This window comes from Rhinatrema bivittatum, chromosome 1 (genome assembly GCF_901001135.1).
Source record: "Rhinatrema bivittatum chromosome 1, aRhiBiv1.1, whole genome shotgun sequence".
In the NCBI taxonomy this organism is placed as follows: domain Eukaryota; kingdom Metazoa; phylum Chordata; class Amphibia; order Gymnophiona; family Rhinatrematidae; genus Rhinatrema; species Rhinatrema bivittatum.
In genome coordinates, this window is record NC_042615.1 from 336,891,977 (window position 1) to 336,917,784 (window position 25,808).

The window sequence follows — 25,808 nt, forward strand, 5'->3', positions numbered from 1 at the left end:
GCATGCGGAAAAGGTTACGGGTCGGTTTCAAGAAGCGCTAAGGACGCGTGAAACTGGAGACTGTATCGCTGGATCGCCTTACGCGTCCCAATTGTGCGCCCACAGCGAGTTAATCTCCAACCTTACAGTATCGAGCTGTATATGAGGGCTTAATTTAGAGAATTCAATGCAGACAAGCCATATGGATTGCCTTTAACTCATTCAAAGCTAGCAATAAATAAAAAATGAACTACATGTGGTGGTCTCAGTTGTATGAGAAAATAAGGATGAGAGGTGCAAGCATTTGGCGCAATAAATGCAGCATTTGATAAACTTTATTGTCATGTACTTGTTGCATCATCTTCTTAGGAGAGTGTAACGTGCAAGATGTGAAATCTGAATTTTTGTGGTGATCAGTCATAGGTAATGAGAATGATTGTAAGTATTAATTAGAACTTAGTAATTATGCTTAGTCTGTGACATAGGACTAGTCCTGGGGGAATGCTGCACTACTGCGGAGCCCAGAATTTGTGTAGAATTCCCCCCTGCACAAAATTTCCAAATTCTGTGCAGAAAATAGCAGAGGAGACCCCGGAATGCCGCGAACGGAGCGTGTCCCGCATCTGCCACAGGACATGCTCCTTTCGTGGCGAAGATGGAAGGCCCCGGTGAGAGAGGATGTGTGTGTGTGTGAGAGAGGGGAGGGTGAGAGAGCGCGGGGCGGGGGGGGGGGGATGCTTGAGTGTGGGTTTCAGAGAGAGGAAGCCTATATGAGGAGAGGGGGTGAGGGGAGGGTGAGAGAGAGCAGAAGGGTGTGAGAGCATGGGAGGTAAAAGAGCAGGAGAGGATGCTTGAGTGTGGGTTTCAGAGAGGGAGCCTATATGAGGCGATTGTGAAGGAGTGTGTCTGTGTGAGAGAGATTAGGAGCTTGTGTGTATGAAAAAGGCATCATGTGTATGTGAGGGTGCTAGCCTGTGTGAAGGGATTGTATATGTGTGAGACAGAGCCTGTGTGAAGGGGTGCGTGGGAGACTGAGATAGGTATCCTGTGTGAGGATGTATGTGTGAGAGAGAAAGGGAGCTTGTGTGGGTGTGTATGCAAGAGAGAGGGACCCTGTATGAGGGGATGTATGTGTGTGTGAGAGGGAGGGACAGAGGGGAGCCTGTGTGAGAGGCAGAACTGAGAACAGGGTCAAACTCTGGAACTGGCAATAGAGTGGAAGGAGTTGAGCCTAGAGGTGGAGGGGAGAGATACTGGCAGGTAGAGGAGTTGGGGCCTGAGAGGGCAAAGTGGCCAGGGCAGTAGGGGAGAGCGAGTGGAAGGGATACTCTTACAGTGAATTTCTAGGGAAATTCTGCTCAAAATATTTAAAATCCTGCATCTTTAAGTAATAACCTTTTTTTGTATTAATTTAAAATGTAATTACTTAAAGACTGTCATGTAAATTATTATTTTGACCAATATAAAGTTTGCAGAATTTTAAGTTTTTGTGCTCAGAATTTTAATTGTTTTTGCGCAGAATTCCCCCAGGAGTAATAGGACCTAGATAACTATAGTTAAATAGTATTTGCATTAAAGTCCTCTTCTAAAGTATTTTGGATTGTAAAAGCATCCCACTTACAAAATCTTGTTTGGGAGTCCTGTTTTTGGCACAGCCTGTTTCTTTGATAGCATTTTAGTAATAATAGCTGGATACAGAACTGACTATAATTACAGCAAAATAATACATAATATATTGGTATCAGAATTTACTGCTGTTTTCCAAGGTAGAGTTGGTTATTGTCTCTATATTTCTTAATTTATTTAGCAAATAGGCTACTTAACCCTTAATCATATTTCAGCACTATCCATATCACGTAACAACATGGAAAATCTGATCCTTGAAATGGTTTCCCTTGTAATTTTCTTGGCTTTGAATATTATATTTCCCTGAAAATTAATGGCATGCTGTTATGGACACAATGCCAGTAAGTGGTTTGTTTTACCTTGACATTTAAGATTGCAACTGATATTTAACTTGGTGGCCATTCTTCCAGCTAAAAATGATCATGTATTAATAATGCATGTGTAAAGATGCTATTCTTTCTTGAAATGGCTGCTGCAAGAAATCAGTGACAGGCAATGTCTTAGCATCTGTAATTACATTAGAATTATATGATCAGCTGTTGTGTTCAGTTTTAAATTTTAGTTGAAATAAATGCTAGAATTATTTATTCTAATGTTTGCCTCTGTTTTGCTTCTGGGTCTGCTAGTGAAAATGTTTTACTGTAGGTGCCTGGACGCAGATGTAGGAGAACAATGTTCTTTACTGAGACAAGGCAAGACTTTCCATTAGACTTTTCTGTCTGCCTGAAATAATGTGAAAAGTTGGCACAGACATAAATGAACATCTTTTCAGCCAAGCTATTGTATTAGTGTATACTATTGTGTGTAATTATTGTCTTTTATGAGAGAAAAAGTCATATAGTTATGTTTGCATGTAGTTGTGTGTTATTGAGAAGCAATTCTTGCTCCATGCTGCGCAGTTCCCCACCTTTCACAGAAAAATATAGCTTTTCATTGTTTCACAAAAGACATAGTGTTATGTTATTTTCTTAGTCTGTCTTGCTTGATCCAGACCACAGGGCAAATAACTCACCCCAAAAAAACCCACTACAGCTATTTGTTTCATTCCCAGCTCATTTCAGTACAGTTTGAGCAATGGGAGACAGGAGTTCCTTCTCTTTTTTTTTTCTAATGGTCTGCAGCATTGGCATAAGAGAGGTGGAGAAGGGGAATTTTTGATGGTTCATCAGCTGTACAAGAGGCTGGAGTTCAGTTTGACTTGATTCTTGCACCTTGGTTCAGGTGGGGCTGGACATACAGATGGGTCAAAGCTCCTTACCTTCAGGCAACATCGGTACCAGCTGTTGCTGGCCAAAAACAAAATTTCCCAGTTTTACTATGATACATTACATGTAGAGAGGAAGATAGAAAGCTGCTAAATGCCCCATGTAAATTAGTCAGATAATTTTATTTATTTGTTTAAAAGTTTTTATATATCGCTAATAAGATTAGTAACAATCCATCTAGGCAGTTTAATGAGTTAAACTAAAAAAACAATACGACAAATATAGATACAAGATAAAATGTAAAATAAGATATTAAAAGGACAGCTAGTTGGACATAAAACATTTTCTTAAGTTAGTTTAGGGAGCAGTTAAAGATAGGCAATATTGTAAGCGGCAGAACAAAGAAGTTTTTAATTATTTTTTTTTTAATTCTTTGGTGTTTGATATAAGTCTAATATCTTCAGGCAGGGAGTTCCAGAGAGTTGGGCCGGTGACTGAAAAAGCTCTTTTGCGGGTTGTGTCAAGTCTTGCAGTTTTTATTGTCTGAGCCTCAAGGATGCATTTGTCCATTGATCAAAGTTGGCGAGTTGGTTTATAAATCCTTAGCATAGTGCAGAGCCAAATTGATGATGGGTTGTAAAGTAGATTGTGAATTATGGTGAAGATTTTGTATTTGATTCAATATGAAATTGGCAACCAGTGGAGATGTTGAAGAGTTGGAGTAATGTGGTTCTTATGTGATAAATTGTATAGTAGATGTGCCGTAGAGTTTTGGATAAGATGAAGTGGACGGATTGTTGAAGCTGGTAGGCCTAGATATAATGAATTGCTGTAGTCGAGACTGGATAGGATCAGAGTTTGGGTCACAGATCGAAAATCAGATGGAAACAGGAACGGTTTAAGATGTTTTAACATCTGTAAGTTAAAAATGGATCTTTTTACTAATGCAGATATATTGTTAGACATAATTTGGATTCATTAAGTGTACCTAAGTTTATGGCACAGTTTGTTATTGGAATTACATGTCCTTCAAAGGGGGCTGATGTATCAAATCTGGAATTGTTAAGATCAATTCTGGTTTTGAAGCATTCAGTTTTAACCTGTTGTGTGATAGCCATGTTTTTATGGATTTTAAATATAGTTGTAGTAAGGAGAAAGTTTTTTCCAGGAGTCTGTAAACAGAACTATAAATTGGATGTCGTCAGCATAGATCTTGAAATTTTAAATTAAGTCCTGATAGAAGATGACATAAGTAAGTAAATATTAAAGAGAATTGCGGAGAGCGAAGAGCCTTGGGGGACACCTGAATTGGTAGTGTACCAGTCAGAATGAGAAGTTACCAAGAGTTATTCTTTAAGGTCATTCTGATATAAAAGATTTAAACCATTGAAGAGCCGAACCAGAGATACCTATCTGTTTGAGGTTTAGTAAGAGAATTTCGTGATGTAATGTATCGAAAGCTGCTGAGATGTTTAGTAAAACCATGATATAATCTGTATTCGAATCAAATCCTCTATGGATTGTGTCAAATGAGGAAATAAGCAAGAATTCTGTACTGTCCTTTCTTAAACCATGTTTGTGTGTAGAATGTTGTGATCTTGTACATAATCAGAAAGTTGCCGAAGTACTACGGATTCTATGATTTTGGCCATTGATGGAAGGGTAGCAATAGGACCATAGTTTGAGATATCATGGGGGGGAACTTTATTTTTATTCTTTGGGATCGGTAGGATAGTTGTTTTTTTTCAGTGATGCTGGAAAGGTTCCTTGGGATAAGGATGCATTGACTAAGTCAGAGATGGAATAAGCAATTTGTTCTTTGATATTTCTTAAGTATCTGAGACAAGGGTAGAAAGGTCTGTTGGATGGCTTGGATTTTGCTATAATATTGACTGTTATTTGAGTTAGTTGCACTGAACTCTGAAAATGAACTTGTAACTTGAGGAAGAGTAGATTTAGGAAAAGGAAGTGATGAGAATTCAGTTGAGAGATTCTCAATTTTTTGTTTGAAATATGTTGCTATTTTATTACAAAAGTCATTGGTTGCTGGAGGAGTGTAGTTTTGAGGCATTGTTAAACCTTTTACAATATTGAAAAGGGCATGAGGGTTTCCGTTGGCATTTTGGATTTTTAAAGCATAATATTTTTTTTAGCATAGTAATTTTTCTTGTATTGATAGAGGTATGTATAATAAGCCTGCTTACAGACAGGTAACGGGTTCTTGCACCAACGACGTTCGAGATTGCAAAGTTTGCGTTTGGAGAGTCGTATAGAGTCAGAGTACCATAACAGTCTTTTTGGGAGGTTTTTTGTGAGTAGACAGAGGGGCTAGAATATTCATATTATTTTCTATGATTGTGTCCCAGTACGATAACATGGAGGCAGCATCAGTATGGGGGTTTAAACTGATGTCAGGTAAAATAGATTTGATGAAGGTGTCAGGGTTAACTCTTTTACGTTTTGTAGATGTTTGATTGTTATGGTTTGAGTTAGTTAAATTATGATTTAGCAGTTTATTCTTTCCTGTCAGTTTGATTAGCAAATGGTTGGACCCAAGTAACTGATGTGATATCAGCAACAAGCTGATTGATTGGTTGTAGCAGACTTGATCTAGTGTATTTCCGTATTTGGGTGGGCAAATTTAATAGTGTTGAAAGGTTCAGGCTGGCTAGATCATCTATTAAGTTAGTAACTGTTGGCTATAATTGTTGACTATTAAAGTGTAGATTAAAATCACTAGCAATTATAGTATTGGAGAGGTCAGTAGGGAGAGTTACTATATTTTCAAGAACTGATGATAGGTTGCTTGAAAGTATGTCAGGCAGACTATATATTAAACAGATGTTCAGTATTGTTGTAGAAATTAAAAGCATTTCTATGGGATTTTCTTTTTGTGAGATGGTTTTCTTACATGGAGATAAAGAGGACTTAATGATTGCTAATAGGCCGCCTCCTCTGCGGTTGGGACAAGGTTGTGAAAAGGGGGTGTACCCTTCTGAATAGAGGTTATTTATTGTAACTGTGTCGTGGTCATATAGCCATGTCTCGGTCATGAGGGTAATGTCCGGAGAAAAATCTGTTACTAGGTCATGGATAATTGGTGTTTTTTTCCTGATTCGATTGTGCATTAATGAGTAAAATTGTGAATGAAGTAAGCAGAACAGAAGTTTTTGGTGTAACATTTATTGTAGATATAGGAAGTAAATGCCGTTGTCTTGGTGGGTTATGAGTAGGATGTAATGGACCATATCTTCCGTTACCTGTGATGACAGAAATATTCATGCTCCAAATTGCTGTTACGGTGAGATGAAGACTCCGGCTCCCTGCAAGCTGGTAGATGTTGGACCCAGTGATGCAGCTGATAACGACCTTATCTCACCATAAGGCTCAGGTTGGGGTGCAATCTTTATTTCTCACACCACTGTTTCTTCTGGCAATGCACCTCCAGTTGTTGGTGGGGATTGGTGTTCAGTTTCCCTCTGCCCGATTGTTGCTGAGGTCATGGGAGCCTGAGGAGCTCCTGGCAGCCATAGAGAGCCTAGAAGAGCCCCAATGAATTTTTTTTAAATAGATAAATGCAGATCAGAGCAGCTGGTGCCACACTGCAGCAGCAGTGCTAGGATAAGTTTTATCGAGAGTTAATTTATCAGTTTTCTTTTCAATATTGACCTGTGGACTGTTACAGCAAAGGGTAACTGGTGCTGTGTGTAGGAGCAACCTAATGGTTAGAGTGGTGGGTTACAAGCCAGGGAAATTGGGGTTCAACTCCTGCTGCTCCTTATTGTGACCTTGGGTAAATCACTTTACCCTCTGTTGTCTCATTTACAAAATTAGAATGTAAGCCCTGTGGAGATAGGGAAATACCTATAGTACTTGAATGTTATCCGCTTTGAGGTACACCTTGAAATACCAAAAAGCAGAATATAAAAATAATAATAATAATAATAATAAATACCATTACAGTGCAAGACATGGATTGCAGGGAAAGATTTACACCTTGTGGTAACATGGGCAAAAGCAGCTTGGGAAACAGCCAGGAGGAATTAGGAGGCAGAATCTGGCTGTTTACTTCTGTGCAATTTTATTTACAGCTCAAAACCAAAACAGAAAGTAAATGCACCTCACTTTGCAATTCTGATACAAAATACCATCAAACATAGGTTTTCGCATAGGTTGAGTTCCTGCTTATTCCCTGGGGCTCTCTAACCCTTCTGGCACTGACTCCTTATAGTATAGTGAAGGAGAGACTCCCTTCACCCTTAATCTCTTGAGGGGCTGATCCTTAAGGAGGACCAGGCTAGATAGCTATGGCCAGTGCCTTAAGGTAGGTTGAGAGAGTTTCCTATACTCTCTCTCACATACCTGTTATAACAAAACTTTGTTATATAGTGGCTTATTTTAAAGAAGGGCCATTCTGCAGGAATTTATGCATTCTGCATGGGTACTATAGCCACTATACTTAGAAAGTCTACAGCATTCTTGCTGCATGAATGGTAACGTTCATGGCTATTTTCTGGCTGTCACAGAACCAGTAGGATTGTGGGGCAGGTGCTGATTAGAAATGAAAGATGATAGCTGAAATATCTGCTGTGATTATTATTGCATCATCTGCCATGCTAGCAGATTTTATTTCCTGACAACGATTAACAATCTTGTTTCTTTTTATTATTGCTATTATCGTTCCATTAGGCCATGACAATAAGGTAACAGTGCTTCTGAAGCATTCTCTTCTCTTAACATTCACTTCTTTTACATGGATCTGTTGTATAATGAAGTAGTTAAGAGAAATATGCTAGCCACGTTTGGTACTGGGGAAAGGCTCCAGTATCTACAAAACATGGGCAAGTGTAGCCGGGTCAGCTAGATGACCTTGGTCACCACTCTCCTGCCCATTTGTTCTTTTTTCAGCTCCTCATTTTCCTCTCACCCCTGTGATCTTTGGCAGATGATTGACAGCAATTGAGCTGCTGTTCCTTAGTGGACCTACAACCATGGAGCATAGCATGTTGGATCAGCTTGTATGTGGCTTGTCTTTGGGAAGGATGGACTCAACCAGAAGCTGCTTCCTCTCCCAAATTGGGCTTGAACCTTCAAAGGTTTGCCCGGTTTTACTTTTCAAAAACAGAAAAAGAAAACATTAAAAAAACAAATCAAAGGATTCTGTTTTAACCAAAGGGTGCTTCCTTTACCCTACTGTGGTGTGCCTTTGTTACCTGAAGAATTATTACAATATTTACACTAGAAACCTATTCCAGTTGTACTGTATTTCAGAAATGTTGAGTTTTTTTCCTAATGGTTTATGGTTATTTCATAAAAAGGAGATAGAGCAGCTTTTAAACTAGAACAAAGGGGAAAGCAGACAGTCGCTCAGCAGCACATGGTTCGGAGGGAGATATCTTCAAAGGATGATGCATTAGAATTAGGGCACCCAACAGTGGGATTCCAATAATAAGAAAAGTAGTCCAAGTGCCTGTAACTAAAAAAAAAATCACCTGAGCTAAAACAATTCCAATTTATCCCTATCAATTAAAAAGCAAAATGAAAATACAAACAAAAAACACACTTTGAAATGTTTGTATGCTAATGCCAGAAGTCTAAGAAGTAAGATGGGAGAATTAGAATGTATAGCAGTAAATGATGACATAGACTTAATTGGCATCTCAGAGACATGGTGGAAGGAGGATAACCAATGGGACAGTGCTATACCAGGGTACAAATTATATTGCAGTGACATAGAGGAACATCTGGGAGGTGGGTGGCGCTTTATGTCCGGGATGGCATAGAGTCCAAAAGATAAAGATCCTGCATGAGACTAAATGCACAATCAAATCTTTATGGGTAGAAATCCCTTGTGTGTTGGGGAAGACTATAGTGATAGGAGTATACTACTTTCCACCTGGCCAAAATGGTGAGACGGACAGTGAAATGCTAAGAGAAATTAGGGAAGCTAACCAAATTGGTAATTGCAGTATTAGTGGGAGATTTCAATTACACTAATATTGACTCGGTAAATGTATCATCGGGACATGCTAGAGAGATAAAGTTCCTGGATGGAATAAATGACAGTTTTATGGAGCAAATGGTTCAGGAACCAAAGAGAGAGGGGTTAATTTTAGATCTAATTCTCAGTGGAGCACAGGATTTGGTGAGAGGTAACATGGTGGGGGTCGCTTGGCAATAGTGATCAGAATATGATCAAATTTAAATTAATGACTGGAAGGGGGGGACAGTAAGCAAATCCACAGCTCTAGTGCAAAACTTTCAAAAGGGAAACATTGATAAAATGAGAAAAATAGAAAAAAACTGAAAGGAGCAGCTACAAAGGTTAAATTGTTTAAAAAACAAAACAAAAAAAAAAACCCATCCTAAAAGCACAGTCCAGATGTATTCCACACATTAAAAAAGGTGGAAGAAAGGCAAAACAATTTCCAGCATGATTAAAAGGTGAGGTGAAAGAGGTTATTTTAGCCAAAGCATCTTCATTCAAAAATTGGAAGAAGGATCCAACAGAAGAAAATAGGATAACGCATAAGCGTTGGCAAGTTAAATGTTAGGCATTGATTAGACAGGCTAAGAGAGAATTTGAAAAGAAGTTGGCCATAGAGGCAAAAACTCACAGTAAAAAGTTTTTAAAATATATCTGAAGCAGAAAGCCTGCGAGGGAGTCAGTTGGACTGTTAGATGATTGAGGGTTTAAAGGGGCACTTAGAGAAGATAAGGTCATTGTGGAAAGATTAAACAATTTCTTTGTTTCTGTGTTTACTGAAGAGGATGTTGGGGAGATACCCGTTCCGGAGAAGGTTTTCATGGGTAATGATTCAGATGGACTGAAATAAATCACGGTAAACCTAGAAGATGTGGTAGGCCTGATTGACAAACTGAAGAGTAGTAAATCATCTGGACTGGATGGTATACACCCCAGGGTTCTGAAGGAACTAAAAAATGAAATTTCAGATCTATTAATAAAAATTTGTAATCTATCATTAAAATCATCTTTTGTACCTGAAGACTGGAGGGTGGCTAATGTAACCCCAATATTTAAAAGGGCTCCAGGGGCTATCTGGGAAACTACAGACCAGTTATCCTGACTTCACTGCCAGGAAAAATAGTGGAAAATGTTCTAAAGATCAAAATCACAGAACATTTAGAAAGGCATGGTTTAATGGAACAAATTCAGCATGGCTTTACCCAAGGCAAGTCTTGCCTCACAAATCTGCTTCACTTTTTTGAAGGGGTTAATAAATATGTAGATAAAGGTGAACCAGTAGATGTAAGTTATTTGGATTTTCAGAAGGCGTTTGACAAAGTTCCTCATGAGAGGCTTCTAGGAAAAGTAAAACGTCATGGGATAGGTGGCGATGTCGTTTCATGGATTACAAACTGGTTAAAAGATAGGAAACAGAGAGTAGGATTAAATGGACAATTTTCTCAGTGGAGGGGTTGGACAGCGGAGTGCGTCAGGTATCTGTACTGGGCCCTGTGCTTTTCAATATATTTATAAATGATCTGGAAAGGAATATGATGAGTGAGGTAATCAAATTTGCAGATGATACAAAATTGTTCAGAGTAGTTAAATCACAAGCGAATTGTGATAAATTGCAGGAGGACCTTGTGAGACTGGAAAATTGAGCATCCAAATGGCAGATGAAATTTAATATGGATAAGTGCAAGGTGATGCATATAGTGAAAAATAACCCATGCTATAGTTACACGATGTTAGGTTCCATATTAGGAGCTACCACCTAGGAAAGAGATCTAAGCATCATAGTGGATAATACATTGAAATAGTCAGCTCAATGTGCAATGGCAGTCAAAAAAGGAAACAGAATGTTAGGAATTATTAGGAAGGGAATGGTGAATAAAACAGAAAATGTCATAATGTCTCTGTATCGCTTCATGGTGAGATCGCACCTTGAATACTGAGTACAATTCTGATTGCCGCATCTCAAAAAAGATATAGTTGAGATGTGAGATGGAGAAGGTACAGAGAAGGGCGACCAAAATGATAAAGGGGATGGAACAGCTCCCCTATGAGGAAACACTAAAGAGGTTAGGACTTTTCAGCTTGGAGAAGAGACGGCTGAGGGGGGAAATGATAGAGATCTTTAAAATCATGAGAGGTCTAGAATGGGTAAATGTGAATTGGTTATTTACTCTTTCGAATAATAGAAGGGCTAGGGGGCCCTCCATGAAGTTAACATGTAGCACATTTAAAACTAATCTGAGAAAGTTCTTTTTCACTCAATGTACATTTAAACTCTAGAATTTGTTGCCAGGGGATATGGCTAGTGCAGTTAGTGTAGATGGGTTTAAAAAACATTTTGGATAAGTTCTTGGAGGAGAAGTCCATTACCTGCTATTAATCAAGTTGACTTAGAAAATAGCCACTGCTATTACTAGCATCATAGAAACATAGAAATGACTGCAGAAGAAGACCAATCGGTCCATCCAGTCTGCCCAGCAAGCCCCACACCTCCTTTTTCTCATACTTATCTGTTTCTCTTGGCTCTTACTAACCTTAGGTTCTATTTCCCTTTCACCCCCACCACTAATGTAGAGAGCAGTGATGGAGCTGCTTCCAAGTGAAATTTTAAGTTTGATTAGTTGGGTAAGCGGCAGCATAGCTCTGCCGTTGAAGCAGATATGCGTGAAATATTAGTTTTTCTTCTCCCCTGCCGTTGAAGCAGGGAGCTATGCTGGATATGCATTGAAAGTGAAGTATGCCTTGAAAGTCACATTAACTATCATCGAATATTGAAAAGCCTAATAATTGGTAATACCTATAGCCCATGAACCCACCCCTTTTTTTTTTTTTTTCTTTTTTTAATTGGGAGATGGCAGCCCTCCATCCTTCCGCTCCGTGAAGGTGGAACACCAACCACTGGCCACTGGCATCCTGCTCCGTGAATGCCTCTGTGGCTACTGCCGTTCCGTGCAGTGTTTTGCTGCCTGCTCTTTATACGCGTCCTCCAGACCTGATGGTTCCACAGTGTTTATCCCACGCCTCTTTGAAGTGCTTCACAGTTTTGGACTTCACCACTTCCTCCGGAAGGGCATTCCAGGCATCCACCACTCTCTCCGTGAAGAAATACTTCCTGACGTTGGTTCTTAGTCTTCCTCCTTGGAGCCTCAGCTCGTGACCTCTGGTTCTGCTGATTTTTTTCTGACGGAAAAGGTAGCATGGATAAACTTAGTTTTTGCCAGTTACTTATAGGCTGGATTGGCCACTGTTGGAAACAGGATGCTGGGCTTGATGGACCCTTGGTCTGACTCAGCATGGCATGTTCTTATGTTCTTCTTATGTTCATATTTGAAGTATTTCTTCTCAGCTTATAAAAAGTGCTGTTAATGCTAACCATGCCTTTTACATGAGCTCTAAGTTACATTTTAGTGTACCTAGAAATAAAGGTCACCAACCTAGTTGCTTTCAATCATTAGGCCTCCTTTATAAGATCAGATCTCAAAAGAAAGTTACAAATGCATTCAGTTAGTACAATAAAAGATCTCTCTCACAACCTGTTGACATTTATTTCTACATATCTAAATATACTAATATAACAAGCACCCAAATTTATTATGTGGTTTTTTGTGAGTAAATTGACTTTTGAAAATTTCTATGATATATGCTTCATTTAAGCATGTAAATCTGTTTGAAAATTGCCCCCTAAGATTATAGATAATTTAGTAGAAGCCAACTGCATGTGTTTCTCCACCATCAAACGCTTGCCTTTTGTACTCTTCTCCCCTTTACTAACAGACTACTACACTTGACCCCAGTGTTTCTTAGAAGCAAATAAGCCACAGCGGTATTGACAATGGCAGCTTCAATAACTACAACATGCGAAAGTAATTTACAGGAAGTCTTCAGACTCAAGTCACAACTACATTTAAATTCAATAAGTGCATGGGTGTTCAGTGCATTGGACAGACAAACTGGTCACTTAGTCTTAGCTTCTACTGAGTTACTGCATGGGTTAAATTGTTCTGAATCATGTTCTTCTACATAAGAACATTTTCCCCCATGGGCAGCTACTACTGCAAATATTTAGATTTACAGTATTTGTTCCCCTCCATCACTCACCTCAGAGTTGGCTAATTTGTTCACTTAACTTCTCAGAGTCCTCAAATTAATTTCATTATGGAGAGCTGATAGCTTCATATACCCTCTAATTGCTCCCATAGAGCTAATATTATCAGACATGGTCCTTTTTACAAAGCTTTAATTTTGCTATTCGGTCTACTGTTATTCTTTTGTGCCTAATTCTCCAGATATTGTTATAAGTGATTTAAATTGTTTTGTGTTAGCCTGTTCCAAAAGCAATCATAAAATATACCAAAAAAAGAGGGAGTTTTTAACAAGACACTTAACAGGTGACTTGTGCATCATAGTAGGTGATCAGGCCAGCTCTAGTCAGTCTGCTGTGAAAGAGAGGAGAGAGACTACAGTCCATCTTACTTGGCAAAGCTAAGATTTCTTTAAATTAAGGCTTTTTACAAAGCTTTAATTTTGCTATTCTGTCTACTGTTATTCTTATGTGCCTATTTCTCCAGATATTGTTATAAGTGATTTAAATTGTTTTGTGTTAGCCTGTTCCAAAAGCAATCATAAAATATACCCAAAAAAAAGAGGGAGTTTTTAACAAGACACTTAACAGGTGACTTGTGCATCATAGTAGGTGATCAGGCCAGCTCTAGTCAGTCTGCTGTGAAAGAGAGAGGAGAGACTACAGTCCATCTTACTTGGCAAAGCTAAGATTTCTTTAAATTAAGGCTTTTTACAAAGCTTTAATTTTGCTATTCTGTCTACTGTTATTCTTATGTGCCTATTTCTCCAGATATTGTTATAAGTGATTTAAATTGTTTTGTGTTAGCCTGTTCCAAAAGCAATCATAAAATATACCCAAAAAAAAGAGGGAGTTTTTAACAAGACACTTAACAGGTGACTTGTGCATCATAGTAGGTGATCAGGCCAGCTCTAGTCAGTCTGCTGTGAAAGAGAGAGGAGAGACTACAGTCCATCTTACTTGGCAAAGCTAAGATTTCTTTAAATTAAGGCTTTTTACAAAGCTTTAATTTTGCTATTCTGTCTGATTCCCTCCCACCCTACCCCTCTACCCACCCACCCCTAGGTTGGTTGTTCTAATATAGTCTACCTAAATGCAATTGGCAACAGGATAAATTGGTAATTTAGTTGTTCCTTAGGTGTTATCCATCAGATAAATTTATCAAAATGAGGACTATCCAATGTAACCATTGTGGAGCATTTATTGTCAGGGAAGTCATCTGGAAACTTAGGGCTTGCCCTAAATGCTCAGAACTGTCTTCCTTGAAAAAAGAGCTGGCTGAAGATAATGCTGAATTGGAAGCAATAAAGAAAGTTTCACCCACTTTATATAATTCAGGAGTTAATCCCACATTACCACATAAAAACCAAAAGTCAAAACCAAAGGGGTTTACAGTGGGCTCAGGCAGGATAAGACCTGTGACCTACAGACACCCATTCTTGACAGCTGTGCAGCCCACAAGATTACCCTCTCACTCACATAGAGCATTAATGAACTCAAAATATAGAATTATAGTGGGCTCTGGTAGAATCAGACCTGTGATGCAGAGACACACACTGTATCAAGTGCAACAAGTACAAAATGCCTTCTCTGTATTAAATACTGAGGAAGTTCTTGAGGAAAAGATTGAAATGTTATCTGAAAAGAGAGAAAAAACCCAATGCACACAGAAATTCCAGATCAGAAACCTAAGGAATAAGCTCACTGTGATGGATGGCTCTACCATCAGAGGCACTTATCCTTTCCCTTACACAAAGGCAAAGGGAAAAGTGGATAACAAAACTCAACTAAAGAGGTCACAAAAGGAGACCAGAAACAGCAGTAACCTGAATGAAGAAAGCTGGAAAGCTATGAGCACAAATGCTCGTAGTTTGGGCAATAAAATCCCAGATCTGCAAGCCCTAATGGTGGAGGCAGACTTGGACGTTGTTGCTGTCACAGAAACGTGGTTTATGGAAACTCATGACTGGGATACAGCAATACCGGGCTATAACTTGTTAAGGAAAGACAGAGAGGACAGGAAAGGGGGAGGAGTGGCTCTTTATGTCAGGAACAATATCCAAGCATCGGAGCTGTAAGGAAGATGGGGCAATGAAGAAGCACTATGGGCCAACCTAAAAAAAGATGGGACATCCATTTTTATTGGAGTGGTTTACAGGCCTCCAAACCAAAAGGAAGAGCTGGACAGAGATCTGGTTGAAGACATCCACAGGATAGGAAAGAAGGGAGAAGTGGTGATCGTTGGAGACTTTAATATGCCAGATGTAGACTGGAGAATCCCATCTGCAGAATCTAATAATAGTAGAGAAATAGTGGATGCCCTGCAAGTAGCTTTGTTCAAACAAATGGTTATGGAACCCACAAGAGAAGGAGCAATACTTGACTTAGTGCTCACTAATGGAGATAACATCTCTGATGTCCAAGTGGGCGCCCACCTCAGCACCAGTGATCACCAAACGGTATGGTTTAATATCACAAAAAAGATACAGAAAAGAAGCACAAAAACCCGAGTTCTGCAGTTCAAAAACACAAACTTTGATGAAATGGCGAAGTACCTGGAGGAAGAACTAAAAGGCTGGGAGAATGTGAGAGATGTGGATCAACAGTGGACCAATCTAAAAGGAGCAATTGCCAAGTCAACTAATCTATATGTTAGAAAAGTAAAGAAAAGCAAAAGAAAAATGAAACCTTTCTGGTTCTCAAAGGAGGTGGCTGACAAAGGCTAAAAGAACAGCGTTCAAGAAATACAAAAGATCCCAAAGAGAGGAGCACAAAGAAGAATATCTGGTAGAACTGAGGGAGACAAAGAAATTAATCAAGAGAGCAAAAAGTCAAGCAGAAGAGAGGATTGCCAAGGATGTAAAGAGAGGTGACAAAACATTTTTCAGATACATCAGTGAAAAGAGAAAAGTTCAAAGTAGTATAGTGAAATTGAAAGGTGGAAAGGATCAATGTGTGGAGAGAGACGAAGAAATGGCAGAAATATTAAACGAATACTTCTGTTCTGTGTTCACGAAGGAGGACCCTGGAGAAGGACCGTCCCTAGTTAACAAGATACTGGAGGGGAGTGGAGTAGATGTAACTCCATTTACAGTAGAAAATGTATGGGAAGAGCTGGGGAAACTGAAAGTAGACAAAGCCATGGGACCTGATGAGGTTCATCCCAGGATACTGAGGGAGCTCAGAGATGTGCTGGCGGGTCCGCTGTGTGACCTGTTCAATAGATCCCTAGAAACAGGAGTGGTGCCGAGTGATTGGAGAAGAGCTGTGGTGGTTCCGCTTCACAAGAGTGGGAACAAAGAGGAGGCTGGTAACTACAGACCGGTTAGCCTCACTTCGGTGGTGGGAAAAGTAATGGAGACACTGTTGAAAGAGAGAATAGTGAACTATCTACAGTCAGGAGAATTGCTGGACCAGAGGCAGCATGGATTCACCAGGGGAAGATCCTGTCAGACAAATCTGATTGACTTTTTTGACTGGGTAACCAAGGAATTGGATCAAGGAAGTGCACTCGATGTCATCTACTTGGATTTCAGCAAAGCTTTTGATACTGTCCCGCACAGGAGACTGGTGAATAAAATGAGAAGCTTAGGAGTGAGTGCCGAGGTGGTGACCTGGATTGCAAACTGGTTGATGGACAGAAGACAATGTATGATGGTAAATGGAGCTCTCTCTGAAGAGAGGGAGGTTTTAAGTGGTGTACCACAAGGATCGGTGTTGGGACCGGTCCTGTTCAATATATTTGTGAGCGACATTGCGGACGGGATAGAAGGTAAGGTTTGTCTTTTTGTGGATGACACTAAGATCTGCAACAGAGTGGACACGCCGGAAGGAGTGGAGAGAATGAGACGGGATTTAAGGAAGCTGGAAGAGTGGTCGAAGATATGGCAGCTGAGATTCAATGCCAAGAAGTGCAGAGTCATGCATATGGGGAGTGGAAATCCGAATGAACTATATTCGCTGGGGGGAGAAGGGCTGATGTGCACGGAGCAGGAGAGAGACCTTGGGGTGATAGTGTCTAATGATATGAAGTCTGCGAAACAATGCGACAAGGCGATAGCAAAAGCCAGAAGAATGCTGGGCTGCATAGAGAGAGGAATATCGAGTAAGAAAAGGGAAGTGATTATCCCCTTGTACAGGTCCTTGGTGAGGCCTCACCTGGAGTACTGTGTTCAGTTCTGGAGACCGTATCTACAAAGAGACAAGGACAAGATGGAAGCGGTACAGAGAAGAGCGACCAGGAAGGTGGAGGGTCTTCATCGGATGACATACGAGGAGAGATTGAACAATCTAAATATGTACTCCCTGGAGGAAAGGAGGAGCAGGGGTGATATGATTCAGACTTTCAGATACTTGAAAAACTTTAATGATCCAAAGACAACGACAAACCTTTTCCGTCGGAAAAAAATCAGCAGAACCAGAGGTCACGAGCTGAGGCTCCAGGGAGGAAGACTAAGAACCAATGTCAGGAAGTATTTCTTCACGGAAAGGGTGGTGGATGCCTGAAATGCCCTTCCGGAGGAAGTGGTGAAGTCTAAAACTGTGAACGACTTCAAAGGGGCGTGGGATAAAAACTGTGGATCCATCAAGTCTAGAGGGCGTGAATAAAGAGGAGGCATTCAAACACTGCACGGAGCGGCAGTAGCCACAGAGGCATTCAAACACTGCACGGAGCGGCAGTAGCCACAGAGGCATTCACGGAGCGGGATGCCAGTGGCCAGTAGTTGGTGTTCCACCTTCACGGAGCGGAAGGATGGAGGGCTGCTATCTAAAAAAAAAAATAAAAAAAAATAAATAAAAACAGGGGTGGGTAAGAGTATGGGGTAAGGGTGTGGCCTGCTTTGTTACAGCGGTTGCTACCCCTAATTGAGCTGGACGTTCACATGAATGCAGATACGGCGCTGCTCTCTAAATTGGTGGTGGGGTGGAGGGGAATTAGGGCTGGAGGGTACTGGAAGCCAATAGTAACAGGTGGGAGAGGAAAAAAAAGGGGAAAAAATGGATAAAGTGCGTAGCTTGCTGGGCAGACTGGATGGGCCGTTTGGTCTTCTTCTGCCGTCATTTCTATGTTTCTATGTTTCTATGTTAACACTAGCAGTCTCCACTCTGACTTGATTGTCCGTTGACTACCCCTTGTACCTTAAACATATCTTATATCACATTTATTCATTTATTTGTATCATATAAACCACTCAGAAACTGATGTTGGTAGAATAAGGCCGCAGCTTTTATTTACACATCATGTCAAAACTTTCCTGGGTACCCGGGCCGGTAAGATGTGTCCATCGCTGCCCACCGTAGGGACCAAGCAAGGCAGCATTACTCCATGGCCCCCCGCCTTGTCCTCGAGCAAGGGGGCCCTGCCTGCCGGCGCCTTTCACGCTGCCACATTTTGCGCTTCCCCCAGTGCTAATCAGCTACCCAGCCATCCTGTGATGCCGCCGGCACCACTTGCCATATGCCCAAACCGGCCCGGGTCACCGCCAAAACACGAGATAGGGAGGACCCTTGCCTCGTGTCCCCCCAACTAAATAATAAGCTATGGACCTTGTTGTCTATGTCCGTTATGCAATGCCTCAATGGCCTCCTGTATTGCATTATTAGACGTCGTAACTCACATCAGACAAGTGCCTCCGTCCTGTCTGAAAAGGCCTGGACACTCAACATTGGCCCACTGGTGTCTTATCTATTGGCCACCTCTCCCTTGTATCCATAGCCCAATTTGCTGATGGACTTTCTTTCTACCCAGAGTCCATACCTTAGAATCCTTCAACTTGATATGTGGGATGATTTCTGACCAGAATATTGCGGTTTTCGGGTATAAGTCGACAATCCTGGCCAGGTCGCTTTTTGCTGTTTTTATCAGTTGCATGTCAGTGAGCACAGGTCATTGCCCCCCAGATGTATTACAATAACCTCTGGAGCAGCCCTCGAATTCCTCAGGCGCCATACTAGGGGCTATAACTGTTCCCATCGCATGCCTGGTTTGCCCATCCATGATATGGTCCATCCTTGTGATGCCAGTCCTAGGTGCTTGCCCGTATGTTCGTTCCTTTGCTCTCTTAGCGGCCCAACGAACATAAGTGTCCCATGATCCAAGCTGAGCGCTGCACCCCTTGCTGCTCTGCAAACTAAAATCAAGACTTTTGGTTATCCATGGTTACCTTGTCCAAACGGACATATGTATTGACAGCATTGGAACACCACTGTCCAGTTCTCTTTATTGTGGATGTTTGCAGCCTGGCTTGTGCTGCACTTGTCACTGCCCCAATTCTAAATGAATGTGTTGTGAATTTTTTGGTGTCCAGATTCATTTTATTAATTGATGCTTTTAATAGTGCTGGAAATTGGTATCTGCTTAGCGGTGTACCATCTGCATGTATCAGTAGATGTACTCCTTATCCGGCTTCCGATCCAAATACTTCCTTGCATTGTTTATTGGGCAAGTATCGCACCCTGCCACCCGTTTTAATAAGTGTGGCTCCTCTTCCTTCTTGATTTGTTTTTGATTTGTGTATTGTGATAGTTAATGTGTCTGCTGTCCATATTACATTCTTCTGAAGTAACCCACTCTGGCCGGAGTCGTCTTTGTTGGCAGCTGTCAATTCGCTCACTCGCAATGCTCCAAAAAATGCTAGTGAAAAAGCCAGACGAAATAGCTCCAATTCAAAATCCGATGAACAGATTGATAAGATTGTCCAGAGAAACCTCAACATGTCATGTGTAATGGGATGTCTTATGTTGCTGGTATGACAGACTTCCCTTGCCCATCCTGTTATCATTTTCTTCAAAATGAAGGACTTAGTGGGGTCCCCCAGCCCCTTGCCTTAAAGAAGAATGACAGTCCGGCGAAGTGTGTTATTACAGCTTTCCTTGATATACCATTTTCTTTTGATGTGGCGACATATTTGATGATCAAATCGTCTCTGACTGATCCTTGTCTCCATCCATTCTCTCTGAGGAAGGTAGTCACGTAATCGTATCCTCTGCAGTATGACTTCCATGTAGATGGTGCAACAGATCTGTGTACTAACTCCAAGGTGGTTTTGGACCAATTGTCCATAAGTGTGCTGGCATTGCTATCCCTGCTTCCTCCACTGTTGGTACCTGCTTGTGAAACAAATGCCATTTAGCACAAGATAAAGCATCAGCTGTGCCATTGCATATCCCTGGTACATGCCTAGCTCGCAGTGTTGTGTTGTTTCTCAATGCCGCCAACACTATCTCCCTGAGAAGATTGACAACTTTTGGACACTTGGCTGATTGTGAGTTCATCACCTGTACTACTGCTTTGTTGTCGCACGAGAAAATGACCTGCTTATTCCTGAGCCTGTTGCTCCATAATACCAGTGTAACCAATATAGCAAATAGCTTCAAAAAGGTTATGTTCTTTGTAAGCCCATTTTCAATCTAGCCATGGTTCCGCACACCATTCTTGTTGGCAAATGGCTCCGAAACCCCAAACTCCAGATGCAGCTCTGTGTGAATGTTCAAATCTCTATTGGAAAGTGGTGCCTCCTGTATCACAGATACTCCGTTGAAGTCATCGAGGAACTCCTTCCATATCTTTAAATCCTAGCGTATTTCTTTTGAGACTCGAAGGAAATGGGTGCGGTCGTCTTACCCCTGCTGTTGCCGCTGCCAGTCTTCGCATGAATGCCCTTCCCATGGGAATGACCCCTACAAGCAAAGTTCAATGTTCCAAGCATGGATTGCACCATCTGCAGGGTTATTTTCTTTGCTGATACTGTTTGTTGTATGGTTATGCGCAGTTTTTCCACTTTTTTTTCTCTGGGAGTTTGGCTAACATTCTGGTGGAGTCCAACTCTATGCCCAGGAATGATATAATTATCGGACCTTCTGTTTTTTTGTGGGCCAAGGTACTCCGAATTCCTTCACGATATTCTGGAATTCTGTTATCAAGTTGTAGCATGTCCTTGTGTCTCTTGGACCAACGAATAGGAAGTTGTCCAAGTAATGATTAATGTTGTCCAAAGTTGTCTTCCGTGCTGTAATCCAATGTAGGAATGAACTGAATAGTTTGAAGTACGCACATGAGATGGAACATCCCATTGGCATACATTTATCAAAGAAGAATTTGCCTTTGAATGCGAACCCCAGTAAAGGAAAACTCTCTGGATGCACTGGGAGAAGTCTGAAAGCCGATTCTATATCCGCCTTCATCATCAGTGCCCCCCCTCTGCATGTTCTGAACAGGGCAATAGCCGAATCGAATGATGCATATTGAACCGTGCATTCTTTTTGCGGCAATAGATAATTTACTGACTCTCCCGGGGGGGTATGATAGATTTTGCATGAGGCGGTATTTTCCTTTTTCTTTTTTGGGAATGACAGCCAATGGTGAGAGACACATGTTCTTAAATGGTTCTTCTTGGAACGGACCTGCCATTCGTCCAGGTGCCAATTCGGTCTCCAATTTCTCTTGCACGATGTCCGCATGTCTTGTTGCTGATTGTGCATTGCTATTCTTTGTATTCTTTATGTGGCCTTGAACTGGGATAATGAATCCGTTGCGAAAACCTTGCATTAACTTTCATGCTTTCTGGCGGTTTGGGTAACGTTCCAGCCATGGCTTTATTTTTTCTAAGTTAATGGGTGAGTATGCTTTTTTGAAATGCGCCATCTTAATTTGCTTTGGCCTTACACCCAGTTACCGGTTTCTTAAGGCATCTTGTTAATGGATGTTGAGCTGCGCATGCTGAACACACGTGCTTAAATTTACAGTCTTGGAACGTGCATGTTGCTCTGTTGTATCGCCATGTGTTATCCTGAGACCGGGACTGCCTTTTTGAAAACCTACTGGGTGATGACATTCTCATGCTTCTTGGGCGCGTTCCTTGCTCCGTTAGATTTCGCATCATCTGTTGAATCCATAAGCTGACATCCTGGGTTGCCCATGTCATGAACTTGTTTTCTTCCATTTTATCCCTGAATTTTTCATCGTAGTTTAGCCAGGCCCAGCTTTCATGTTCTTGATATGCTTGCAAAATGTTGACCGCATATCTCAACATGGGTCCATATTGTGACGGATCTCAATGTCCTACTACACTTGTCATGTGTAGGAAAGCTTTCATCCAATTAACTATGTTCTTGGGGATTCTTGACTCTTTCTCCGATGCTGCAGTCCCGACCTTAGATTTTTTTTTCTATCCTCTGATCTGTGTCTCCCATGAAGGATGCTAAATATGTCAATGTATTTTCTTTTTCAGATTTTCTTTCTTAGTTGTTTTGGTACTGGCTCCCATAGTTCGGATAGTGTGGTAAGCGCGGGTGGACCTCTGGACTCTTTGTCCGCTGTCTTGGTTGCTACTTGTGTTTCGCTATTGCTGTCAGAGTCGGACGATGAGGTGGAAGAGGTCCTGTCAGAGCTGGAACTTGACCTTCGCTTGCGCTTCGCCTTGCGCCTTCTTTCCACCAAGCCAGAGTCGGTGGAAGGTGTCCTATGCCCACTCCCCCCGACCTTATCCCCGCACTCACCGGCGTTGCTGTCTCTGGTTGTGGCTGTTCGGCTTGGTTGGTGCTTATCTCCCCTGCGTTTTGCTTCTCTTGTCGCCCTCCTTTGTTGTTCTGGGCCTCTGCACCAGCCGTTCCTCTCCCGGCTGCTGATGTCTCAGTAGAGTGAGTTTCGACCGCACCTCTTTCTTTGCCTCCCTCTCATGGTCTTGTTCCTGTTTCGCTGTCCGGTGCCGGTGTTCGCTGCTTCTGCCCTCCTTGATTTTGGTATGGCCCTTGTGGCAGTGCTGGCCATGTCCACCAAGGCGGATGGAAGAAGGGTGGCTACCAATTCCTCCATAAGGCCCACACTCCCATGGCCTCCCTTGTTGGTTCCATGCTGGGTATGGGCCTTGCGCACTGGGTCCCCATGGCGGTCTTGAATACCAATTGGCACTTTCTGGGTTTTGCCAAGCGGGGTACCTTTGGTTACTGCCTTCTGCTTGTCCTTGCATCCAACTGGCTTGCGGCTGTGGGCCTCCGGGAGTGCTCTGGTGTGCCGTGTCTTGTGCCATTGCCCTCTTGGAGGTGTGCTGCTGTGGCCCTTACGTCGTGGTCTCATCTACCCTTGTCTCTGTGTTCGTGTTGCTCGCTGTCGCCGCCTCGTTTTCCTGAGGTTCTCACATATCAGTATCCGCGCCGTGTCGCTGTTCATCTCGACTCTTCCTTACTCTGCTCCTCGCTCGGGTTCTCTTTCTTCCTCTGACAGTCTCCTGTCCTGCATTTTGCATTGTCTCGCTGTTCTGTCCAGCCTTTGCTGAGCGTCTTGCTCGCAGTTTCCGACTTGTCTGATCCGCCCTCTCTCCAGATGTCGCTGGGATGATGCTATCTTGTTGATAGGCCGCATGGTGCTCCCCCTCCGGGCCGAATCACTGGCTGCTGAATCGCTGGCTGGGTGGGCGGTGGACTCCGGGTCGGATCCTCCAGGTCTGATCCTGCACGGTGCTGGCTCCCACTTCTGCTGGGCTGGGTCGCTGGCTGGTGGGCCGCTCATATGGTACTGCTCCCAGGTAGGCCGCGAACTCCGTTGGGCGATTCCCACGATGCTGCTTTCCTTTCCTTTGGGAGGAATCCAAAAGGGATCACCTCCTGGTTGTCGCGGCCTTTAAAGGGCCTGCGATTTCATCCGTGTGCGCCGGCGTCACTCCCCCTCGAGTCATAGCCCTGGGCGGGGCCATGACGCGAGTACTTTCTCCTTTCCCATTCGCAGGGAGAGTGGGAAAAGGGGTGAGGGTGCCTGCATCCGCGAGGGAGTGCACGCTGGTGCTCCCCCTCCCCTTCTCCCCAGTCGCCGTCCATCGCATGGGGAGCCCGTCGCCACAGTTAAGGGTGGGCTCTGGCTATTGTCAGGCCCACCTATTTGATTTTGACAGTTGTCATAGGAAAAAAAATACAGTATTGGAGGCAGAGCCAAGGAGTCTCAAAGCTGACTTGCCTGAGGACCTCTGCCTGTCATTTTTTTTTCTTTTTTTCCGCAAGCTTCCTTTTATCCCATCCACCCCATTGTTCGCCTAATTGGCAAACATCATAGAAAAGATCAAGATATAACACTTCTCTCCTTTTTTACTCCCTCCCCTTTTGAGGTTCTTGGGGGTGGGCAGGTGCAGCAGCCATGTTGTGAGCCTCGTCTCCTAAAGGGGCTAATATATCTCCACAGCCCTCCACCATCCTAACCTCCATGGTGAAAAGTTAGAGTGTGAAACAGCTTTTAACAATATAGCAGTTGCCATCTTAGTCCACTCGGCCATGTGGAATTAAGGGTCAACAAACAAGTTTTTTGAGAGTTGCCCACTTTTCATCAGGTGAGGGAATAGTATAGTTACACTCTGTAAAAATAGTACAGCATCAGCTAGGTTTTAGGTTGTTTGCATATGCCATTACCGCTCAGTAAAGAGAAGGGAATGCAGGCGATTTAAAACCTAGCTGACGCCTTACTATTTAAAACCAGTGTAACAGCGCTGTTTCTTCACTCACCTCATGATGAGAGGATAACGCTTGACAGCTCGTCAAGAATTATCCTCTCATCATGACCGGTATTTCTACAACAGTACATCCGTTTATTGTAGCCTTTCCCATTAGTTTTCTCTAGTTTACAGTACACTATAAATAGGGCTTCTGTTTCTTTTAGATGTTTATAGTATCTAAATTGTTTTTACTTCAGTTTGGGGTTTACCCTTCTAGTCAGTGGGAGAAGGGGGAGGAGAGTGGAGACTGATGGGCTGATAAATGCATGTGCAGCTGAGGAACCATAAGTATGGGAAAAAATGTGATCTCTACTGAATTGAAAGCCGTTAGATGCTTATCTCTGTAAACAGTGTAACTGGACACTGTCAGATATTTGCATATATATATATATATATATATATATATATATATATATATATATACACACACACACACACACACAGTATATATTCTGTTCTAGTTTGCTGTGATGTGGTAATGCTTAGAATAAATGATTGTGGTTGTGGATTTATGAAGTAATAAATCTATGCACTGGTGCTCGCCGGATGAAGAAGCCATTGCATTCTCCGCCTGTGCTTTTGTTCTCCTCCACTCCGATACAAAGTATGTCCTATTTCTACATGTATGATGACAATTGACAGTGTGATGGGAGAAGTGATGATGTATAAGTGATGGATAACCAACGAAGTGGATAATAAAGATGGAATTCATTCAGGCTAATACTGATCTGTCTGGTAAGGAAAACCATATTTGTTGTCTTTCAGCTGAAGAACAAATTTATGAAGAAATTGCCACGAGATGCAGAAGCCTCTAATGTACTTGTTGGGGAGGTGGACTTCTTGGAGAATCCATTTATTGCTTTTGTTCGACTACAGCAAGCTGTCATGCTAGGTTCTCTGACAGAAGTTCCTGTACCAACACGGTAAGAAATTAAATAGATGTTTAACTTCATTGGCTGAATGGATTAGCTCACACAATGAGCAATGGCATTGCAAAGTGGTTGAACCCCATTCAAGTTGTGACCTGTAAACCAAAACAAGCTGCAACACACCTAAGCTTAGTTGCTGCAGTTTCATTTAATGATTGTGTCCCTATAATTAGGACCATGACCAGAAATGAACTCCAAACTTACCAATCAGATTTGATGATTGGTGGCCCATGTGCTCATTATTCCTGGAGGAATACTGTGCAGTGCAGAATTCCCCTCCTGTGCAGAGATAGACAAGCGGAGCCCATCCTGCTCATGGCTAAGACTTAAGAGGGCTGGTGTGCCATGAGCAGAGCTTGTCCCGCTCGCAGCTGAAGACCTGCAGGACTAGTGGGCCATGGCCTACCCAATCAGTGCTGCCCAGTGGCCTCAAGGCCCTGAAGCAGGGCTGCCTGTATATGCATGTGGGAATGGAGCCTGCCTGTGAGAGCAGGCGCTTGTATGTGTGTGGGAGTGGGATCCTTCATA

General features: G+C 42.1%; 1 protein-coding gene across 2 annotated transcripts in view; it reads left to right on the top strand.

Moving 5' to 3' along the window:
* SLC4A4 (solute carrier family 4 member 4) overlaps positions 1-25,808 on the top strand; it is a 782,778-nt gene that overhangs the window by 509,044 nt on the left and 247,926 nt on the right. For both annotated transcript variants that reach the window (XM_029598711.1, XM_029598721.1), the window contains one exon: positions 25,117-25,274. In XM_029598711.1, coding sequence (XP_029454571.1) covers positions 25,117-25,274 — 158 coding nt within the window. The remainder of the gene's footprint in view (positions 1-25,116; positions 25,275-25,808) is intronic.